At 46.7% G+C, this 22972-nt stretch overlaps 9 protein-coding genes across 9 annotated transcripts; 4 read left to right on the top strand and 5 right to left on the bottom strand.

Moving 5' to 3' along the window:
• Positions 1-162: 162 nt before the first annotated feature.
• On the top strand, positions 163-1925 carry BDV38DRAFT_186456 (CapA family protein). Its single transcript, XM_032052180.1, has one exon. It carries the CDS (start codon positions 642-644, stop codon positions 1800-1802), a length of 1161 nt encoding a protein of 386 aa, XP_031909365.1. The 5' UTR covers positions 163-641; the 3' UTR covers positions 1803-1925.
• A 122-nt stretch (positions 1926-2047) lies between these two features.
• On the bottom strand, positions 2048-3433 carry BDV38DRAFT_286893 (PTH11-like integral membrane protein; the record flags this gene model as incomplete). The annotated part of the gene is made up of 6 exons (XM_032060767.1): positions 2048-2403; positions 2456-2523; positions 2580-2953; positions 3013-3080; positions 3142-3178; positions 3242-3433. 6 exons carry the CDS (start codon positions 3431-3433, stop codon positions 2048-2050), a joined length of 1095 nt encoding a protein of 364 aa, XP_031909364.1.
• A 645-nt stretch (positions 3434-4078) lies between these two features.
• On the bottom strand, positions 4079-4506 carry BDV38DRAFT_186448 (uncharacterized protein). The gene has a single exon (XM_032052179.1). It carries the CDS (start codon positions 4428-4430, stop codon positions 4176-4178), a length of 255 nt encoding a protein of 84 aa, XP_031909363.1. The 5' UTR covers positions 4431-4506; the 3' UTR covers positions 4079-4175.
• A 2068-nt stretch (positions 4507-6574) lies between these two features.
• On the bottom strand, positions 6575-8080 carry BDV38DRAFT_286892 (uncharacterized protein; the record flags this gene model as incomplete). Its single annotated transcript, XM_032060766.1, has 2 exons — positions 6575-7035; positions 7090-8080. The coding sequence occupies 2 exons, from the start codon at positions 8078-8080 to the stop codon at positions 6575-6577; spliced, it is 1452 nt and encodes a 483-aa protein (XP_031909362.1).
• Positions 8081-11269: 3189 nt separating this feature from the next.
• On the top strand, positions 11270-12369 carry BDV38DRAFT_286891 (oxidoreductase, short chain dehydrogenase/reductase family; the record flags this gene model as incomplete). Its single annotated transcript, XM_032060765.1, has 5 exons — positions 11270-11574; positions 11645-11954; positions 12015-12070; positions 12130-12238; positions 12340-12369. 5 exons carry the CDS (start codon positions 11270-11272, stop codon positions 12367-12369), a joined length of 810 nt encoding a protein of 269 aa, XP_031909361.1.
• A 4052-nt stretch (positions 12370-16421) lies between these two features.
• Positions 16422-17379, top strand: BDV38DRAFT_274384 (Ras family protein; the record flags this gene model as incomplete). The annotated part of the gene is made up of 4 exons (XM_032057837.1): positions 16422-16433; positions 16582-16696; positions 16768-17043; positions 17141-17379. 4 exons carry the CDS (start codon positions 16422-16424, stop codon positions 17377-17379), a joined length of 642 nt encoding a protein of 213 aa, XP_031909360.1.
• Positions 17380-18431: 1052 nt separating this feature from the next.
• BDV38DRAFT_274383 (flavin adenine dinucleotide pyrophosphatase) lies at positions 18432-19700 on the bottom strand (the record flags this gene model as incomplete). Its single annotated transcript, XM_032057836.1, has 3 exons — positions 18432-19059; positions 19159-19325; positions 19497-19700. 3 exons carry the CDS (start codon positions 19698-19700, stop codon positions 18432-18434), a joined length of 999 nt encoding a protein of 332 aa, XP_031909359.1.
• A 203-nt stretch (positions 19701-19903) lies between these two features.
• Positions 19904-20738, top strand: BDV38DRAFT_186315 (GMF family protein). The gene is made up of 4 exons (XM_032052178.1): positions 19904-20028; positions 20091-20193; positions 20268-20398; positions 20454-20738. Exons 1-4 carry the CDS (start codon positions 20026-20028, stop codon positions 20643-20645), a joined length of 429 nt encoding a protein of 142 aa, XP_031909358.1. The 5' UTR covers positions 19904-20025; the 3' UTR covers positions 20646-20738.
• Positions 20739-21832: 1094 nt separating this feature from the next.
• BDV38DRAFT_258463 (uncharacterized protein) lies at positions 21833-22972 on the bottom strand. The gene has a single exon (XM_032055734.1). It carries the CDS (start codon positions 22894-22896, stop codon positions 22327-22329), a length of 570 nt encoding a protein of 189 aa, XP_031909357.1. The 5' UTR covers positions 22897-22972; the 3' UTR covers positions 21833-22326.

Below are 22972 nucleotides of genomic sequence, written 5' to 3'. Positions count from 1 at the left end.
ATTACCATGTGTTATTTGAAGCGGGAATAGCGGGTTTACCAGAAAAAGAGTCCAGGAAGGCTTTCTCTTTACTTTATGTTTGATAACTACAGATCTCTCCTCAAATTGAGGTTTTAATTTCGGAAACGTCATACATACATACCTACATAGATGGATGGAATAGATAGGGAATCGGATATTTTACACATTTACTGGGACAATCTTATGTGTCGTGTTCGTTTGATATGACCAGTAGTACTATATAGTAGGTAGTATCATACCAGTTATGTACATCATAGGGGCAGTCAACTGTCAATCTCGTGCATTCGGAACGGCCCGAGATCGAAGGGTGAACTCATAATGATGTATATACAGACCGCTAATTCCTCCATACATTAAATTATAATATCCTTAGATGCATTAGTCTCCAATCCAAACCTAACCTCCCCCTACCACATACTTACATACATACATACCTAACATCCAACATCCAACATCCAACATCCAACATCCAACATCCAACATCCAACATCCAACATCCAACATCCAACATCCAACATCCAACATACCTACAACCAACACAACCACACCCAACTATCAAAAGAAAAGAAAGAAAAAAACGAAAAAGAAAAAAGAAAAGAGAGAGAAAAGGAAAAAGAAAAATGCCACCCCCAAAAACCTATACCCTAACCTTCACCGGCGACGTCATGCTCGGCCGCCTAATCGACCAACTCCTCCCAACCCACCTCCCCAACCAACCCGACTGGCAAACCACAATCAACCAAATCCTCAAAACCGCCCCAGCCCTAAAATCCTACTCCCATATCTCCCCCTGGGGAACTGCCCTCCCCTTCCTCCTCCGTCCCGCCTCAGATCTCAATATCATTAACCTCGAAACGGCCGTTACGACCGTGGACACGCCATGGCCGAACAAAGCTTTTAATTATAGGATGCATCCATGTAACTTGGAGGTTTTGAAAGCGGGGAAGATTGATTATGTTAGTTTGGCGAATAATCATACGTTAGATTTTGGGGTGGGCGGGTTGCAGGAGACGGTGGAGAGGGTTAGGGGGGCTGGGATTGGGTTTGCGGGTGCTGGGGATAGGTCTTTGGAACCTGCGGTTTTGGGGTTAAAGAGGGGAGGGTTTAAAGAAGAAGAGAGTGGCGGTAGTGGTGAGGGAGTTGGTAGTACTGGTGGTGGTACTGGTTGTGGTGGTGAAACAGAAGAGTATAAAATCCATATCTACTCCGCCTCAGACCACCCACGCGCATGGGCCAACATCCCCCAGTTCAATTTCATAGATTACACCCCCGCCACACGCGCAAAGCTCAAGACCCTCCTTACGAGCGGAGAAAAGCCCGCACTGAAGATCTTCTCCGTGCACTGGGGACCTAACTATGCGTGGCGGCCGGCTGGGGAGATCCGCGCACTGGCCCGGTTCCTGGTCGACGAGTGTGGGGTTGATATTGTGCATGGGCATTCGGCGCATCATGTCCAGGGGGTGGAGGTTTATCGGGGACGATTGATTATGTATGGGTGTGGGGATTTCGTGGATGATTATGCGTTGAATGGGGAGTTTAGGAATGATCTTGGGGCGCTTTGGAGGGTGATGGTCTCGGAGGATGGGAGGGGTGGGTTGTCGTTAGGGAGATTGGAGGTTGTTCCGACGAGGTGTCAGCGGTTTGAGGTTGAGGTTTTGGGGATCGATGATGAGGATCATGCATGGGTTAGGGAGAGGGTGGGGGAGTTGAGTAGGGAGTTTGGGACGGTCGTTGACGGGGAGTTGGGGAGGGATGGGCAGGTTGTTATGGATTTGGGGTGAAGATTATATTATATATATTGGACTTTGCTTTTAGGTGGAAGTTTGTGCTTTTTTCGTGTTTGCGTGTGGTTGAATTGGTCATTATGGTATATCGTCGTGCGAATAATGTACAGTTGGGCCTCCCATGAAATAACGGTCGTGTGCAAAGGAAAGTGGTTTCTGTGAAGACATGGACAGAATGGTATAAAGCTGGCAACAAAAAGGATATATACAAAGAATGTAAACTGGGGAGTAAATGGCGTCAATCATTGTTCCATGACGAGTCTTCGTTGACTGGTTGATTCGTCGTATTTAGAGGTTTCTTGATACATCTCCGTGGTCACTTCGATGCCCTTGAATGCGTCAGGTTTCCTTTCGCCGTGCTCGATATCGATCGTGCACATGCCGAAATCGTCATTTTGTGAGGGCAGCTGCATCCGGGTTACCCGGGACCGAGTGGTGGCAGTAGCGGTTGGATTCCGGGTGTAGCGGTTGTAGCTGTGAGTTGATAGGAGCTTGGGGAACAGGCAGCTGACAATCGGCCGCAGGAAGGGAAGACAGGCGCAGATAATGGCCACATTGCACTCCGCTGCAGTCCAGTACGCAGCGCCCACGTTGCTGTCTGATTTAGGGTTAGCGATGGATACCATGCAGTAACTCTTGCTTTTCCTTACAGGATGTGTCGGGATCTTTCGCGACCGAGCGGAGACTAGAAAGTCGCAGGATACTGGTTATGACGACCCTGCTTGCAATTAGCATCACATTTCCTATTACAATTGCTACAGGGGAGAGACTAACAGTCCACCGATTGCGAAAACACCCATGAGGGCAAATTTCTGTAAGCGCGGGAGCTGTAGTTGGGAGAGAAGAGGCATCGGCATGATGAGGAGCGTGAGGTCGGTTACGATATTCATTGATGCATTGAAGAACCAAACGCCCTCGAAGCTCAGACACGAGCCAGGCATCGTTCGATCCCAGAACTTGGCCACAGGAACGCAGTTCACGTAGCCACTCACAACAGCCCAAGTCCCGTACAACGCGACAATACCCATCACGACCCAGCAAGCAGTACGGAATCGACGGTCAGGGAAGATACGGAGATACTGGAAAAGAATCGAGAATTTGGTGAATGCGAGACTGGCATTGTACATAGGAATGGCCGCCCAAAGTCGCTACAGCAATAGAAGATGAGCGTTATGCCAGGTAGTAGATGTGCCTTATGATTGCTTACCTTCAATTGTTGTTTCAACTCTTCATCAGATAGGGCAGAGTTATGCTTGCCGAGGCCAAAATGTACCTCTGGTGCCAGTCAGAACCGGTCCGAGACAAATATCCAACAAATCCTCCCCAAGGAACTTACCGGCAGCAACTAAAGCTAGGTAGACAATAGCAAGAACCTGGGATAGGTAAGCAACTCGTCGAAAAATATATGATAGCAGGTATCTAGCCATGGCGCTTACCAGAGAAAATAGAATTGTGTAGTCTTCGCGACCGATCATTTTCAGCAAGCCGATCCTAGCATACATCCGCATACCAACGATGAGAATAGAAATGGCAGTTAGCACGGCTGTCACGACCAGTGCACGTTGTCCCCGCGATGCTCCATCATCATCATCCCGAGGAAATAGAATATGTGGCAGTATTTCGTCCATTGTGATGTGAAGTTGGTTGATAAAGAGTGACTCGAAGCGATCCTCGTATACAAAAAGAATGTGATATCCGGTTTACCATTAGCCTGGATTGGCTGCGCATCAGTAGTCTGTCCCAAATGATGCACAGTCCCCAGGCTCGTAACCAGAGGTCAGTGTAAAGTGAACCGCATGAAAGATTGTGGCATCAACGACTTTGGCGTGTGGGGAGATTATCTATGAAAAGCTTGGTGGGCTGTGGACAGAGATGGGGCCCTCGTTCTTCTGGATATGTGGTAGTCAAAGTTTGATAATCTTCAATAGCGTACTCTGCGTCCTGGAACGGAATCAGAATGACTCGTTGGGAGGTTGCGGAGTATTAACAGACAACTAGTGCCTTGCGTTTTTCTTGCATTCCTCTCGCCCATGTGGTTCCTTAGTGGCGGCAATCCTCTGCGTTGTGAGTACTAGTTATGGAGATACTTGGCGTGGACTCCACATGCGTCGTCGTCTATGTGGGTTATATATTCTGTACAGCGAATCAATGATTGTATGCCGTCACTGTCTAATAGAAATTCTGTCAATGTGGTGTCGTTGACTCGTTATAGGCAGACCCATGGTAGCCACATTCTGTTAGTACTTCCCTGTATAGGATAGATTTGCTCGTGCCGTGGCCCGGAGCGGAGTCTTCGGCAGTGTTTAGCGCCTCTGATTCGGGCTTTTCCTTTGCTCCACCCACAAGAAGCCCCCCGGGCCAATTTGACTTTTAGTACACACGAGTACATGTAGTTCCAACAAGGGCTTTTAGCGTGGCGAGAATTTGCCATGCCAGACCGATAGTTCGGTCAATAGTGCATCTTATCTGGATCGGACTTATTGAAAGTTGAAACTGATATATCCTGTGTAATAACCATAAATATCCACGGTTGAGGTTGGGTTCAATGGCAATAAACATGGCTGTAGCTTTGGTTTCGGCTTTATGAAAAGATAATATAATAATAATAATAAAAATAAAAATCATGCCATGTTGGGTCCGAGTGGGTATAGAGTCCCCCAGTTAGTTTCCGAAAAGTTCTAAGAATGTTGTTCGCGTATACGATATTGTACCCATGGAATGCAGCTATCGGTACCGTCGCAGTGCGGGTTGGACCCCGACAAATCTTTTCAAATTGGTAAGATCGTCGGTCCTCCAGGCACAATTCCATCGTTTAGAGTATGATTAATGCAACAATTGCTTTTTAACCAAGTGCCTCTGATTTTTGGGATGTGACCCAAAGTTCCAAGATCTCGTTCTGCAACTCTCTTTCCCTTTTAGGTTCCGAGCCAGGTGAGGGACGATCATTTACTCCCCGAAGGGCAGCCAGTTCATTATACTCCGTAAGTGGCCAGTTTTAGCATAGACCGCGAATCTTCGCCAAAAGGGGCAAATATTGATTGGCCTTCTGTTACTTGTGGAGCAGATTCAACTTAGCGTGGAAGTCTTGACGTCCTGGATTCATCCATCGTAGACCGTCTGCTCACCGAATACAAAACATAGCCGGGAAATACAAGGCCTGCACACATGTCGGCCATGGCGGGCTTTAAAAGAACGGAGTCTCTCTTCGTTGTATGATCGACATACCCAAGTAGTCCGTATCGTTAGGCGAACAACGGCGTCTACCAGGTTTTTCTTGGCTATCAAGTTCGGCACGCCAAGACAAAAATAGAGCACGTATGGCATTGCCAGAGGTAAAGCGCCGGTCGACTAGTACTATGTCTCGCTGACCGACAATGGGTGAAGCAAGCCATTCAGCATGTTTCAGAAGTAAGTGTGGGGAATATTGGCGTAAAATATGCCGGGAAGTGCTCGGTACACAGTACGGAGGGGGCATGTTTCACGCATATCTCGCCCTGATTTGGTCATTAGGGTTCATATTGGTCTGTTCAGCAAGCCACTCCTGACCCAATAGAAACTAATTTCTTGCATGCATGGCCTGCTGCCTAGTAAACGTAAGGGGGTGGCACACATGTATGTCACTTTACATACATAAGCAATCGATTCGAATGCACTATTGCGTCGCTCGGCGATCTTCGGGCTCCAGCAGTATGGTTAACGCACGCCACCATTGAATTCCATTGCTGGGGCAAAGAACCAAGTCGGTCGACCGTGATTGATAAGAACGGATGTCGAAGAAGAATATTGGATGCCACTAGCTTTTCCTCTTTGGGGATAACTACTAGTAGTCAGTCTTGACCTGCATCCATCCATATGGTTTAATCTTTTCAGGTTGCCCTGCATTAGCTTCTTTTTGCCCCTTATTGAATAGTAAGGATCAATAAGCTAACTCATCAATGCCATTTTATTTATGTTCAAAAATAAATAAATGAATAAATAATCAAAAAATAGAATAATATAAGGAAGAATATGCATAAGTGCTGATGGGTGAAAACCAGGGACAAATTCTAGTCTTTGGGGGAGGGGAGAGAGCAAGCCGATCGGGCTAAACACTGGCTGCAACGGTGCCATCGATGTCAAATATGTCATTTGAGGCCTGAGCTGTCCATCATCCCCATTGGTTAATACCACTGTGGTTATTACTGTCAAAGATCGGGTGACGATCGTTGAACAGGTGAGAAGGGGGGGTGGAAAGGGGAGAAAAAGTTGTGTTTAGCGAGTTGGCCAAATGACAATTTCTCCCCCCTGACGATCACCTGAAAACGGTCAAGCACTAACAAACTTGCCACAAGATCATGACGACATAGACAAAGGAAATGGACGATCTTCTTCGCTTGGAATAGTCACAGGATTGTCTAAAAGCTTGAACGCAGCGTTGAAAAGATGGATCGCCGAAAACTGTCGGTTGATATGCATACGCATATCTATCGAGTCAACCCTACCCTACCCTTTGATGGATGTTTAACCCGCACCAATGTTGACTCTTGGCTAGATTTCGATCCCAATCCCAATCCCAATCCTGACAACACCCTGGGAAGCTGGAAACAATCCGTATCAGAGCATTTCAAATAACCCATCCTGTTCAAGTGACCGACGTCTCGGTGGAATCTAGCCGGGCTTGTGAAGGCTGTGTAAGGACTGAAATTGATATCTAGCCAAGAGGCAACATGGGTGCGGATTTAGATCCATCGTCTCGAGGTCAGGGTCAGGGTCAGGGTCCGTTCCGTAGCTTAACGCGCGAAATCCCTTTTTCGGAGCACGTTCTGAGCCTTTATGCATACCAACCGACAGCGTTTGGCCATCAGTCCCTTCAATGTCACTCTCCAGGCTTTTAGATTAGCCTTCCAGCGAGCAAAGCGGCCTTTTTTAATGGAGACTTTTTTCCGGCCGCCGTTTGGCGTCCTACTAAGGGCTTCCCAGGTGTCGGTTGAGTCCGTTGCAATCTGGGATGTGACAACAGCCTGCCAGTCTTCACAGGTCTCTATAGCGTCAGTGATCTGATCGTCCGTGGTACAAATCTCGAAACGCTGGGACTTTGTTTGTTGTGTTCCTTCCCTACGGTCGTTGGCATCTATTTCCATACGTTGCACGTCGCAGTGCCCCTCGACGCTCTCCTCGAGGGAGCCTACGGAGATCCCATCGTACTCTTGCTCATGGATTGAGCTATCGCTGATCGTCTCCGTATGGTCTTCTGGAAAGTCACAAATTAGTATAAACCCCTTCCTATCTATAGCAAATGTCTCACCTGCAGTACAGTCCAAAATCTTCAAGCTCATCGACTGGCTCAGCAAAGAAGGTTTATAGACTTTGCATTGTCTCTTTATGTAGAACTTCTCTGCCGCGACATGACAAGCCTTTTCATACTTCTCTTGAAGCTGAGCCTTATGACATCCCCACTGGTACCTAGATCGGATGTTGCAGAGGCTGATGAAGCCGTTGCCACAGGCCACAGATCCACTCTGGTACTGTTCGAGAATCCCCTTATCTGGCGTCCTGCATTCTTCCCATTCAAACCGGTCGTCAGTCCATCGACCATGTAAGCTATAAAATCTGGTAACGCGGCCAGTAGCCCATCGGACCAGATCGAAGCCTTCACGGTCCAGATCCTCCAGACCTTTCTCAAGTTCAACAATAACCGGGTCGATAAACATCATAGCTCTCGCAAAGATAGATTGAATGCGAAGCTCGTCTCTGGGATTAGGCATCTTTGGGTCTGCCAGTTGGAAAAGAAGGGAGATCGCTGGAGGAGTCCCACTGGGCTCGTAGATCGGGTAACCGAGCCAGTTGAAATGGTGTATTTGTCTTGCTTCATCATGCTCCATACAATAATTGCGAAATATAAACTCTTGTTCAACTTCACTTTTCATCTGTGTAGTCTCGTAGCTGTCTTCATAGTTATAATATATATCGTCCTCTTGATCTTCATCGATATGGGGCAAAGGGTTCATACTAAGTCTATAGTGTTCAGAGACTGGCACTACTCCGAATGGCGTTTCAAGTTCCATCTCTCCAACGGGACATTTCTTCCCGTGAAGATCATCGGCATGACGATGTCCTCCCCAAACCGGGGAGATGTCAGCTCCTTGTTGAGAAGAGATGGGGGTATCAGTATCGCTATATTCGTCGGATATATCATCCACCTCAGTCTCCCTGGCTGGATTAGCATTGGACTTCAAACGCTCATGCTGCTGTTCGAGCGCTTCCTCAGCGTCTTCGGTCCAATCAAAGCCAGACATGGGCCTAAGGGCCGCGTCAAGAACCTGTGCAAACAAACAACTGCTGGTCAGTGAATAGAACGATATCACTTTGGGTGAGTCAGTCATTCACCTGCTTACGAAGGGTTTGAGTATAACGGCCCATAATCAATATAAGGATATTCAACAGTTCAAGGTGTATAGCGTTTCTATAATTTGAAGGGCGTCTTGTGAATGTGGTCGTTCAAAGTGAAGAGTGTTCAGGAATGCTTAAGTATAGGCACATTGAAACTGCCACTGAGGCCTAAAAAAGGCACAAGATACATATATACACTGCTGCTGGGAGGCTGTAGTAGGATTGGCTTCCTGAGTACTGTTGCAGTTTGCTGTAGGAAATGGTAAAGACTTCACAACACAACCAAGACTGCGCCATTCACTAAGGAAAATACCAAGTCCTGAATAGAATAATAACTGTAGGTATGTTGAATGCTTGCATTCACTTTAATTGCAGCATATAGCTTTTATTTGAGAATATTTGGACACGATCATTATGAATGATGAAAATTCAACCTTTTAACCGGACAGGAGCTGGAGGTTTCTTTCATGCCAATACTCTCCAAGCCGCATTGTTCATAATCATACTCAGCCCAAAGCATCATTGTTGAGCGTAAGACAGAATACACCACGTTGGAAACCAGGAACAAAGAGAAAGGCAAAAGACTACACTAGCTCTCTCGAGCAGAATGTATCTGTAAATGTGCGCAGCCAACGAGAGCAGGAGTGTTTAGTTGATAGTGCTGAAGCTTGCAGATGAGGTTTATCAACGAAATGCAGATGTAGGTTTATATCTGCCACGTACTGGCTTATCTAGTACTCAAATGTATATTCAAGCTTCCTAGTTGAGTTCTTCATATAGAACAACACTCTTCAATAGGGATATGCTTGTTCCATGAATGTGAGCTGATGTTTATGGAACTCCAGATATAAAACGCTTTATGCAGTAATGACTTCTTTGAAATGAGCATATAGACTCTTCCCATTATTATATGGGACATCCCTTCCACTAAGTTAAGTTCCTGGAAGTTTTGTCGATTAGAGATGCTGCGTTTACAAAACCTCAGGTATCATTGATTGCAAAGTTTCTGATACCCTAATATTAGTTTTCTAGTTTACTAAAAACTGAAGACAACAATGGGCCTGTAGGAAGTTAGGTAATTAGGAACGAAGACTAAATTATGCTTTTTGTCTTCGTAAATAAAGTACCAAAGAGACTATCTTAGGAGACATAGAGCACTTTGTTATATAGAAAACAACCCATTGTTCTAAAGATGACTTAGTTACAGAACTCGCTAAGGGTCCAGCTACAAACCATCTAAATACCAAAAATCTTGCTCTGTACGAAGATTGTAAAGCTGTTTCTTCTTGCCTATAATCGTCGCTAGAATTCGCCTCTAAGAACTAGCCACTCTTACCCAAAACTGGTCGACCTATTGCGACTCATGAACATATGCATGCAATAAGCTGAGCGCCTTAATCCCAGTTGTATTTTTCCGAGACTTTTAAAATGGTTAGATCGATAGAATGATTTGCACTCAAGCCAGCGTAATTCTGATTAGTGTTCCATCCTCGTAGTAAAGGATATACTTACAACTGCCACCAAGATCTAGAACACTAGCCTAAGAGAGATATTATGCTAGACACATAAGTGTCTCCATATAATCACCGTTGGACTTATGAGAAGTGACGGGCTTCTCTTTTTTTTTTTTTTTTTGTCCGGCAATCGCTATCAAGGATTTTCCATCTAACGAACTTATTGTCCAGCTACATATTCTGAAACTTCACATACAGTAATGTTAAATTCTCATAGACATAACCTCATCAAAAGGCCTTCAGGATAAGACCACATTGTATATAAACAAGAGAAACTATATAATAGTTTCCATTTGTCTAACTTCGCAGAGGAATAGGAATTTGAAAGCATAGGTCGCTTCCGTTGAAGTTTGTCATTACTCGATCACACTAATCTCATGGAATCAATAATGTACATGGGCTTTGCGCTTTTAATGAGCTAGTAATGACTGCAGTTGAAGCAACCCATGAGTGGCTTAAAGATACCAGCTAGCATTCGTTATTTTTTAGTACCTCTCTTTTTATGTAGGCTGACAGGTAGCTCATGTCTAATCAATGGTCTTTTGCACTGTAAGGTCGGTCTCTAGAATTCACAAAAATAAGGCCACCCCAATCATTGTGCACCGTATCGTTGAGTAGAAGAAGCTTCATATAGATAATACAATATAAAAACCAACATTCGCGTAGTAAACGTACGGAACAATGGCGTTTAGAATTGAAGCTTGATCAGCGAGTCATGCGAGAGTCAAGCCTGCAGGTTACTAGATCTGGTGCTAACGCGTTTAGTTGTCTCATATACTAACCATATACTTAAAGTCTTGCTGCAGATGCAAATGGTTAGTTTATATCTAATAACCTTAAAACTAACTTTTATATGTCCTGGACTATGGTTATCCCTAGACAGAACTCTTTTCCTATTGGCCGGACAGTGCGTTACTTCAATGAATATTAACGTAAAAGCAAACATTTCCTTTTGCCTTGACGTGTGATCTTACTCGTCGACCTAGTGGCGAATACTATTCCTCAACTGTAGTTGCTATTCCAAGTATACCTTTCAGGAGTATATACATATCCGTATGAATGGACGGCAAGGGGCCATTTCTCTCTTTCATTCCCAAGAGAGCTCCGCGGTGACTCAACAGATGCCCCATGTACCAGTTAAATTCCAACTCGGCCATATAACTGTCCATAGCTATACTTCAACGTGATACCGTCTTCCAATGACGTTAGAAGAAGAATATTCTTCGGCTGGAAGACCGATCGGGCAAACCTTCAGCCGAAACGGAGCCCCGCTGACATGCCGAATCACGACATGCGGACATGGGTTTCCCCGCACAGCATTCCGACTCATCGGCCTTTTAGTACTATCTTTGCTCCTATCTTCTCTGTTCTTCTATTCAATTCTTAAATTTCTAATCTAGAGTGCATTGTGGGTTTAGAAAAAAGCTCTTTATGAAGCATTTTCGAGCTTGTTGCAATTCCATCCGACTTCTACGACACCTAGCTTCCTCCCCATCAGGTACTACACTCTCCACACTTACTCCATCCGCCCGAAGGAACCCGTTTTTCTGCACAGTCCAACCGGCAATCACCAAACGCACAATGGCAACGGCAATGGCAAAGCGCCTCGAGGGCAAGACGATCGTCGTCACCGGCGCGTCATCCGGCATCGGTCGCAGCACCGCCAAGGAGTTCGCTCGCACGGCGCCCAAGAACCTGAAGCTTATCCTGACAGCCAGACGAATCGACTCTCTGAACCAGCTCGCGCAGGAAATCAAGGAGGAAGTCGGCGATGGCGTGAAGACATTGGCCGTGAAACTAGACGTCAGCAACCCGACCGAAGTCCAGAACTTCGTACCCTCCCTGCCAGCGGAGTTCCAGGAAATTGATGTTCTGGTCAACAATGCGTGAGTTTTGAGCTAGCTGCCCCCGTTTCTTTGTCCGATGGTGGCGCTGGCCTGTACTGACGGAGATTAGCGGACTTGTCAAGGGTGTTGCCAAGGCTCCGGAGATCGCCCCGGAGGATATCGATGTCATGTTCTCCACTAATGTCACTGGGTTGATCAACATGACCCAGGCGATTCTTCCGATCTTCAAAAAGCGGAGTGATGGCGGTCGTGGAGACATCATTAACATTGGAAGTATCGCTGGTCGTGAAGCTTATCCGGGTGGTAGCATCTATTGCGCCACCAAGGCGGCTGTCAAGTCGTTTACCGAGGCTTTAAGAAAGGAGCTTATTGCTTCGAGGATTAGGATCATCGAGATCGATCCTGGTCAGGTTGAGACTGTGAGGGGTTTCTCTTGATTATCCCTGCGCGACTATTGAAGCTAATTAGATGCTTGTTAGGAATTCTCCGTCGTGCGATTCTACGGAGATAAGGAGAAGGCTGATGCCGTATATGCGTAAGACTTTCTTGGAATGTTTGTGTTTAGAAGGGCTGAGCTGACGGGTTATTGTGCAGCAACTGCGAGCCACTGACCCCGGATGATATTGCGGAAGTTATTGTGTTTGCCGCTGGCCGGCGTGAGAATGTCGTAATTGCTGACACTCTAATTTTCCCAAGCCACCAGGTGAGTCTATTGCGATATTGAGAAGATGACCATATTTAAGTCATTGCAAACCCATGGTTATGAGTTTGGTTGTACCCGAACGGCTATACTGATTGTTTCAGGCATCACCCGGTCATTTGCACAAGAATTAGACATGAATTTCTAGACGCTACCCCATGAAGCAAGATAGGGTAGCTGTGAATTAGTACCGAGAAGCTTTATATATTGAATATAGAAGACAGATACCGCAGTATTGCAATCCCAGTGAGTCAAGATCAGACCAAACGACCAAACAAGAAAAAATATTTGGAAATCACCGATGCATGTAAGCCTAAAAAGCACAAGAGATTTGACGCGCGCTTGCATTGGCAGTTTGACTGTTGGACGGCAGCAACTAGTCCATCTGCAGGAACGAGTAAAAAGGCGACCTACTCATGTATGATAGACATGGATGGCCAAATCCTCAACCAATACGAGGCCTTCACGTACATCTCCAGGTGACAGCAAAGCTGCAGTTTGCATGTCCGGGCGGATTGCAGTACCAAAAATAGTCACCATCCACAATAATCGCAGCTATGTTCCACGGGATATAAAGACTCTCTTGCTCTTCGCCCTGTATGGAATTAGGTCCGCAAAAGGGGTAACGAGCAAGGTCGGCTCCACCAGGGCCACGGGCGCCCTTTCAACCCACGGGCCATAAATTACCCGTGGGAATTTGGTCTCTGATAGGGCCATCTGCTCAAGGTGCAAAAAGTTTTGGTTTCCTGGTGGTGAGTAGTATATGGTGTGATCCCAGCCAGAGAAACAAAGCAATTGATAGGCCGGTGCCCGCACAGCAATGGGCAACGAGCGCCTAAAAGAAAAAGGGGCATAGCACTTTCGAATCCAGTTCATACCACGTAATTGGGCATTAATCAGGGCGTCGATGGTGAGATCGCTGTCAAACCATGTTAGATGTGCTTTTCGCCCCCGGTGGATGATTCTGACCTGCGCTAGGGTAAGTAATTCGGTTGCATTGCCAGATTGTCAATCATCTCCATGTTATGTTCTTTTCTTTTTTTTTTTCTCAACCCATCTTGAGAATGATGTCACATAAGTAAGCCACAAAAAGTCATATGGTCATAAAGGATTCTAGACTGCGAATTGATGTCATCAAAATTTGCTGTATGTAGTTCATCGGGAAGACCAACCCTTGTTCAATATTATATGCATGGAAAATGGGAGAGAAATCTTGGGCCTCGAACTGATTGGATCTATTGCTCGGAAAGTCGGTTATTGGACCATGTTATGGGTACCCACCACGTGAATAATCTCCACGCACTGCCAATGCCAAGCGTCTAGTTTTTGAAGGCTTACCCTAAGACAAAAAGATCGGCCCTCCTCAGGAGAAACCAACAAGTTTGGTTGCACGCGAATCGGTGGGTGTCGACTTCACATTAGTGGCCGAGTTGACAAGACCTCTAAGCGATTGGGCTGATTCCTTAAATCCTGGCGAATCTCGGCTGTGTTCAGAATCCATGCCTGTCCCTCGCTGTGTCTTCCTGGCTGATATAGGAGAAGGTAGCATTGTCATGTAGTAATCCTTCATGGATATGGGGGAGGAGGGAGGGGGCGCATTGTTGGTGTCGGACGAATACCTCTAATTCGTCTCTAGGGCGAACGGACGCCATTCAAAATGTTGCCAATTCCCCAAGGGATCAACCATAGACGGTGTAGTAGCCCCATGGCTGGAGACGTACCGATGCAACTGGGGATGGAGACCAATGTCTGGGCTGCAATGAGATTTCGGCTATCTCTGAACGCAGGCGACGATCACATCTATCAATGAGCGGAGCTTTATGAAGTAATATACGGAGTACCTATGCCCTGATAACTATGTCATTTTGTGACTCCATACTCTGTCTGTACTAGCACCCTACGGATTGCTCCGTATCCCGTACGGAGTACAGAGATAAACCAGGATTATCGCGTCGATACTGATGATCATAATCCGTCTCCTCCGTGCTCGATATCGGAGGGATCAGACGGTCAGACCACGGACCATTAGTCTACATATCATCTTTGGAAAGTGGAGGAGTGGGGAACCACTTCTGGATCACGAACTAGGATCCATAAGGATGTAGGCTAGCCGCAATGTGACCTTTTGCGACTCAGGAACTGGCTGCATAAGATACAAAGGACAGCCATTGGGGGCTGAGAGGATATTTGGTGATGTAAGTGCGTGCAGGGCGGGCGAGCTGTCAACATGAAGGTTAGTTAGTTCGCCGCCGTGTCCGCCTTCTATCCAGGCTAAGAATGTTTCTAGAAACCGAGGTCACGCAATGGAGGATATATTCTCCGTGTAACGTCAATCAATCGGATCTGGAGTCCACAGTCCCCATCGAGAACGAAATGCCGTGTGCTTCCCCATGACGCAAATGGGAGGTAGGCTTCAGTTATCACCCGTGGAATCAGTCTCTCTCCCTTCTGAATCATGTGGCCTTAATATCATCCACTATGCATAGAGTAGCGGTTCCAGTGTTGGTTCAAGAGAGTGGGTGGTGTTCATTTGTTCCTTGCGCTATCCAGCAAGCTTGCGTATGTGATTGATTACCTGACCAAGGTTTTCAAGACCCAGAGGCGGGAACTTTGGGAGGTGATAAAGCGATGGAATCCACTTTACAATGGAATTGATTGGTGTAGGCATTCCCATGGACACTGTTCATTCGTTTGTTATTGCATCCATCGGAGTAAAAGGTGACAGACCCTCCCGGGGGACCCAGATGGAACAATGGATGAATTTCTCAGAGGCGTTCAGTTCAGATGGACTGGCGCTAAGAAGTGGGAACAAGTGAAGATTGATTAATCTGTGGCTGGGGTTCCTTCCCAGAGGAGGTTGGAAAGAGACCGGAGCCAAAGGAATCAACACGAATAATTTGCATCGCGGTTCCTCTTCTGCCCCTTTTTGATTTGATTTGATTTGATTTATTTTTTCCCCCCTTCTACCCTTTCTCTCTTCTATCTACTCCGTGTCTCCTCATGGACAGTATGTAACTACTACCAACCACCAGATTCTTTCATCTCGTGTCGAGTACTCCGTATTGCTCTCTCTTATATTTTCCTATTTGTTTTTTCTTTTTAACCCATAATGATTATCTCCCATGGACTCCGTAATGGGTGGGTTTCATTTCCTCACGACCAACCACAGTCGTCATCAGTAATTTTGGAATTGTAGCAGGTAATTAAGTTCTTATTTATCACAACCTTTCCCGGAAGGGGGTGTGTTTGTTAATAAGAAAGCAAATCGCTTTCAACTACTCCGTAGTTAATGTAATTAAAACATGAATAATGGTCTCGGAAGTTGACCACACGCGCAGTAATGGCTTAATGCCACCCACTTTTTCTTTTTCTTTTTTTCCCCCCTACTATCCCCAAAACTAAGAAAGGGAAAAAAAAAAAAAAAAAGGACCCCTTTCATGAATCTTTTTATTGATTGTTGTTATTATTCTCCAATCGGCACTCATTCTGACCACCGCTCTCCCTGAAAAGGAACCCTAGAGTAATTCACTCTTACTGAATCATCTCGAGTAACAAAAACGGTATGTTGCTTTCTCTGTGTTAAGAATTTTTTTCTTCTTCCTCCTCTTCTTCTCTTTTGGCCCTATCCTTCTGTAATTAATCCCCCACCTCCGTTGCTCACTTTAAACTCTCCTTAATCATCATTCCCCCTTCCCCCCTCTCAATCTCCACCTCATCTCTTTTCCCCTAAAACCCTCCCTAAAAGGAGCAACGGTTTGATTGTGTTTTCTCTTTTTAATTTTTTTTTTTTTCGGGCTTAGTTTGGAAATACTAGAAGAGAAGTCGGGTTTCTACTCCGTAATAGCGAAAGGAAACGGCCTACCGCCTCGCATTCAATTCCCGCCGATTGCCAGAAGTTCCACGAACTCCTGCCCCCCTGATCCTCTCAACCCCCATCCGCCTTTAAGCTTGGCCTAGTCGAACTCACTAGACCCGCCGTTGCTGTGGACTTGTCTTTTAGGCGCCTCTGTTCTGCGCAAAACTCCCGACAAGCTAGGCCCCGACTGTTGACTCTGCTGCAAAAAAGAAAATTGTGCTACCGCTCTCTCGACCCGCTGTCACGTACGCCCGTCGGGATAGCTTCGATCATCGCCTTCGTGCCCTTCATCCTCCCTATCAGGCACACATCCGGGCAGAAGACTCTAGAATGGCTTCAAAGGTAAGCTTGTTCTCCCCGACACCCCGTCCCTGGCACCCGTCTCTACCTCTCCCTCTCTCTCCCCTTACTCAACAACGATTCCCGATTCCATCATGCCCCTTTCAGAACATGGCGCAAGTTACGTTACTCACCGTTGGACGAACTCTAGTTTTTACGAGAATACAAATTGGTAGTCGTTGGTGGTGGTGGTGTTGGAAAGTCATGCTTGACTATTCAATTGATTCAGAGTCACTTCGTCGATGAATATGACCCGACAATCGAAGGTGAGCCGCCTCCCCTATCCTTCGAGAATTCCCCTGCCCCGTCCGGTCACTTATCGGAGCCCGGCAAACAGATTCGTACCGCAAGCAGTGTGTCATCGACGAGGAGGTCGCTCTGTTGGATGTTTTAGATACGGCCGGACAGGAGGAGTACTCGGCAATGCGTGAACAGTACATGCGAACCGGTGAAGGGTTTCTTCTGGTTTACTCCATAACGTCGCGCCAGTCCTTCGAAGAGATTATGACATTCCAGCAACAAATTTTACGAGTAAAGGACAAGGATTACTTCCCTATCATCGTGGTCGGTAATAAATGTGATCTAGAGAAGGAGCGAGCCGTCACAGTAGAAGGTGGGTAATGAGCTAACCAGCGCGCGCTCTCTCTCTCTCTCTCTCTCTCTCTCTCAGTGTATTGGCTGATGTGACTGATGGTTGTGTCTATCAATAGAGGGTGAAGCTCTAGCAAGACAGTTTGGCTGCAAATTTATTGAAACATCCGCAAAATCTCGCATCAACGTCGAAAACGCATTCTACGACCTCGTCCGTGAGATTCGTCGGTACAACAAAGAAATGTCGTCGTACCCGTCAGGCTCGGGAGCCTTCGGCAATCGCGCCCCGGAGGGCAAAATGGACGTGAGCGAACCCGGCGACAGTGCGGGTTGCTGCGGAAAGTGTATTATAATGTAATTGGGTAGGCGTTGGACTTGGAAAGGATACAAGCACACGAGTCGAGATACGGAAGGGAGCGAAACATATAATAAAAATTCGACTGGAAAACGAGATATTGGCGACAAGAATAGCGCCACGGCCTCGGAGCTAATTGTGGCTTGTCGACGCTTTTTGGATTGTGAAATTTATACCACACGAGACTCGCTATCGGATGTGATGCCTGCTCCATGATGCCGTCATCATCTCCATGAACGTTCGATTCCCCCTTTGTTTCTCTTTTTGTTTAATTTTTTTTTTCTTTGGAAAGACTGTTCTTGACGATCTCGTTCTTGGGTAGAACGGGGAATTAACCCTGTCAGTAGATCTGTGCATTTATATAGGTACATGCTATTGTCATGGTTTTCATTCTGGTTACTTTGAGCTGCAAATCATCGCTTTTCGTCCCTTTATCCTCATTGCTGTTGGTCTGCGATCTTCTGTAGGGTCAACATCCCCATTTTGTGTTGTTCTATTCTCTTTCATCATTTGGGCATTGGTGTGGCACTTTGCTTTTCTCTCGAATATATCTCTAAACCGGTGTTCCGCGCAAGGACACGAGCTGTCTGAACACATGCCCCAGATCGCCAGCAACCAATATATCGGGGCTTGGGGTAGTATGGGACTCCAGTGCTGGACCTTGCGGTTGCCTATCCTTAGACTTAGCTTCTTTTTACGGTCCCGCCGTTCATTTCCAGTTTTTGCTAAGGCAAGCACTGAAGGTAGTTCGTCCCATCTGCTCCGTTTCTTTCCTTTAATATTTTGGGTTTACCTATTCAATGAAAATATTGATTAATCTTCAGAGCCTTTTAGGGGGATGCAAATAACTGTCTATTTTCACTTATCAGTTGTTTGGTTGAACGCATCTATCTAACCGCGCCACAGCATGAAAGCGACGATCCGAATACTGGACAGACATAAAAAACTCTTGTGTGCGGTTGCTCAAAAGTTATATGCTTCGAGCATGGTTAATGTCTAAGCGTGTATCGACAGTTGCATCAAATCTATGTACATCTGCATCATCGGTAGTTTCCTTATTTACCTTCCTCTGCATCAGAAGGGGGGTCAAGCTCGTCTTCCTGCGAGACTCTTGTGCCCTGGACGTTTTCTTCGACCTCCGAGACCAGAGAATCCATGAAATCTTTGTCGGTTCCCACCAAAGTTACCGTGTTACGCTTCTTTCCCCAGCGGGGATAACTACCAACCTTTATACCTCGTGAAGATGTCCGCGACGCAAGGTCCGTCAGGTAAGGCGCCACAGCACTCTCAGGTAGTGGGGTGCTAAATAAGTACCGATAAATGCCTTTGCCCTCAGGGTCGGTTAACCGAGGAAGCAAAGTAGGCTTCAGATGCTCAAGGAGTTTCTCGAACAGACGAGGAACGCCTGGCAATATATGCACGTTACCGTTGACAATGGCGATTGGCACCCACATATCATCTGCCACGAAGGTAGCCTGCTGCTCCTCCGACAGAGTATCATCGTGGGGAAGTTCAACCATACGCAGCTTGGCTGTTAGACCGGGCGATGGGGTGTCCCAGTCAAATTGCGGTTGCATTGGGTGAGGCTTGGAGAGCTTCTTCATACGCTCAAAAGCGCCTTGGTGTAGTTTCAACTTCAGGCCGAACGCCTTGGCTATAGACTCATATGTAATGTCATCGTGGCTTTTATCAACGTAAGGGGCGTATAGTTAGCTTCCGGTATAGCACGACGGACGTCGGAACTGTGGAATCTTCCGAGAGAAAAAGATAGGGTATACGGACGTCGGTCCAATGCCTCCGCTGGTCACCACAAAATCGTAGTTATTGCTCATGCGCCCGACAGCCTCAATAATTTCACTTTCGTCATCGGCAATGACCTCTACCCTTTTGAGCTGAATCCCAAGGGAGAAGCAATACTTGGCAAAGTATGCGGAATTGGTATCAATTGTCTGAAAGTTCGGACTCCAACTATCAGTCACTACATTGGGGAACAGGGCACATGACCTCGGTGCAGCACACGGCAACAGCGGCAAGGGAGAAAGGGAGAGTCGCGGATAAAGTGTAGTAGATGGATTTATGATCAGAGCTGAATGGCCGATTCCATTCGGTTCGGTACTCACCTTTCCGCCAAGCACCTCGTCACCAATGATCAGACATGCTGCTGTATGTATCGTTTTCGTGTAGTTATGCACCGCGGATGATGTCATGTTGGAGGCACAAACTTGAGATATCGATAAGGATGGTAGAGTGACCGGAGAAGTGGAAGCGTAATTGAGTGATGGTCGGGCGAGGTGACGGGTCAACTGACTAAGACGACTGAACATGGAGGGAGAGAAGCGTGAATGGTGGTGGTGAAGAGAGAGAGGGAGGGTGTCGGGGTCGAGTTGAGGGACAACCTCAGGCATGTTTCAGGGCGACCAAATGACGGCTTTTGGAGTGGAGTGGGGAAAAACTCCCTTTCCGCCTCATCCCACTTTCCGCAAAAACGTGGAGCACCACTTAATTGCCGTTGCTCGTTTCTCCTTTTGTGTTACTTTTGCGCCAGAATCTCTGATCTAAATAGAGAAATCAGAAGACTTTACGGTCTTTCGGATCCTTCTGGTAACGACCGACTATAATTGACTTTGCCCTGGACTGGGCATTTACAATATGGTGAGATTGCCCCGCATTCCCCCTCGTAAACGTTGCGCCCCTGACGATATCGGGGACCACAGGCTTCTGAATCTCGGTTATATGCGTTCTCTCCGGAGACGAAGGAGAAATTGCGCAAGTTCCGACTGGGAACTTCTAGAGCAAAGGATCCTCAGGCTATAATATGTAGGGCTCACATCCTCTCATACGTCTGTCACCAAGATGTCGAGTGTATAATAAATTGACGGTCAACCTGATAGATGTCATCGACCAAAAGAACCAAGAGATTCGTCCTGAAGATGGCGAAGTGTACACAAAGATGGAAGACCTGGCCGATGAGCTTCCTGACTCATCACCCCGTTTCATCCTCCTGAGTTATCCTTTGACGCTGGTGAGTGTCCATAGCAAAATGATATCTTCTGCCCTTATTGACCAGCTAATGGTAGAAATCCGGTCGCCTTTCGGTTCCTTATGTCCTTCTGTACTGGCTTCCAGAGAACTGCAACCCAAACTCGCGAATGATGTACGCTGGTGCCGTCGAGTTGATGCGCAACACCGCAGAAGTCAATCGTGTGATTGAAGTTGAGGAAGAGGAAGACATTATCTCCATCGAATCGAAGCTGCAGAGTGAGGACTGAGCCCGAACGTTCACTCTGGGTGGATGGTTTTATTTGGTAAACTAGTTCATGATATTGGCGCTTCTACATACGGTCGGCGTTATGCACTTGACATTATTTACTCTTTGATATATTCGAGATGGATGACGGCGATGTTTGGTTTGGTAAAGCGATACATATACTTTCAGCCGAAACCTGGAATCTTCTATGCGGATGAGAATCTACTACCAGGCAATGGACTCTGGCGTTCTTGAAATATATTGTGATGTTAGCAGGCTCAGGGTCGTGTCATGTCCCCGGCTTCGTGAGGTCGAGCTGACAGGGCACGATAAGATTCCATCCATACTCGTTAGTGTATTCACACTTTCAGAACACCCAAGCTCCGCACATGGTCTTCGCATGTGGTTACTTACAGCTAGCAGTCCAGATAGGCACGATTGAGGCCGGCCACATTGGTATCAAGCTCAATTGCATTGGCTACGTCCTAGACCTTGGTCAATGGTTTCGGGAGCACTCGTGTGGCTCAGAACACCCATGGTAGTCGCGGTGATATACACATCGAGGAGCTCGATATCTAGCTTTCATACATACTGGTTTCTGGCATCTGGGATTCGCCGTCAACCGTTTGCCGTTCAGTATGTCGACTAGCCTTGCGGGTATACCCCTAGGCCATGTCAAGCTCTAGAGGCGGGTCGTTTGTCTCTTGGTTAAAGTATGTGTTGTCCATTGCGCTCGGTTTCTGCGAGAATACAAATCTAAACCTGAAGACATTCCAGCTTCCTACTGCAACAGCTTGCATCGAGGATGCTTCGATCATGCTTGTAAGTTTCGCACGTATCAGAGAAGTGCATCTTGGCCACTTTTTCGAGCCTATAGAAGTCAAAATGGATACGACAGCGATATTGCGTATCATGATCGACTAAGACCACATATTATGTTCCACATTAACCTCGGTGTAGAGCAGTACATCACCATGGATAATTCAGGAAACAGTTCATTTGGGAATGATGACAACTCGACATTATAATAGAGTGAAATATTATTCCAACAGAGCATGTACTACAATTCATTCATAGGTGTGACTCGTAGTATGGATTCCCATATATGCAGCGGATCAAAACAGACAAATAAATACCTAATCAGATCGCATGAATGATACACATGGAAACCATGATTTAGCAGAAAGCCAAATCCATTACTAGTTCTTACGTGCTGCTCCACAGTGGAGACGGTGTACTGGGACTAGACCCAGGACTCAGTTAGATTAGAGGTCTTAACACCTGACACCTGGTCGTGCTGCTGCCACCCAGAACTTTCTGGGACAGTAGTTGGAACTTTGCAATTGTTCGGCCACTTTCATTGCCAGTCAGCCTAACTCTTGATGAATGTGATTGGGGGTTTGTCTCCACTTGCTGATGGTGACCAAGGACCAAATACCCCTGTCTGGACCCGTCCCAATGACCTGGCCAGTGGCCACACTTCTCAGGCACTGACCACCGTGGTCCATTGGGGGGAATACTACTACTCCACTGGTGGAGATGCGCTGAAGATGTGTGGAATGTGGGTTTACCACTGTTGTTCGATGGTTTCCACGACTCCATAGTACGTAGTCTAGATGCCTGAACAACGCACATCGACGAAGTTGACTGCTGGCCGAGGTACGTACTTGTGGAAATCCTCACTCAGGCAATTTCAACCTGATTCATAAGGCACAATCTATATAGATTAAATTCCGACGATTAATCATCACTGAAAATAATATCGGCCCATTTAAATCCCTGAAAAACCAGTGGGGAAGTCTCCTAAAAAAAATCCGTAGGGTAGAAATTTCTCCGGCCCTCGTCAGCCTGCATATGGGGTGGGCGGGCGTTGACCTCGGATGGGACACCTGCAGTAACAGCAGCAGCACACATAGCCACATACCCTCCAATACAAATTGGCTACTGCTAGTGGCTACATAGGTATCTTCGAGACTGCTTCTAGTACCTGAATGCTGCACGTTAGTGAGCCACTTAAGTCTTAACGACCTTCCCAGTACGGAAACTCGTGCGTGCACAAGGGGGAGGGGGTGGAAGGCATGATGATTTATTAACTCCAGCTGATTGAGAACTAAGACTGGGAACTGGAACATCCGCGTCCCGAATGCAGCCACCGTCCTGCATGATTGTTGGACGCCGTTGGGATGGTGCTGCCCCCCATTAAGGTAAGTGAGTAGTAGGTGGTATTTTGTCCTTGCGTGGCGAAGGGTTCCTGGGGCGCGCTTTTGCATCATCGTGCAGCGAGCTTTGTCCTTTTTCGGTCGCTGGTGTGCTCGTGGGCTGTTGAGGGGCTCTTTTTTTTTTTTTTTT

This window comes from Aspergillus pseudotamarii (assembly GCF_009193445.1).
Source record: "Aspergillus pseudotamarii strain CBS 117625 unplaced genomic scaffold BDV38scaffold_68, whole genome shotgun sequence".
NCBI classification, from domain to species: Eukaryota; Fungi; Ascomycota; class Eurotiomycetes; order Eurotiales; family Aspergillaceae; genus Aspergillus; species Aspergillus pseudotamarii.
Note: the sequence above shows the minus strand (reverse complement) of the source record. Positions and strands in the feature narration are given on the sequence as shown.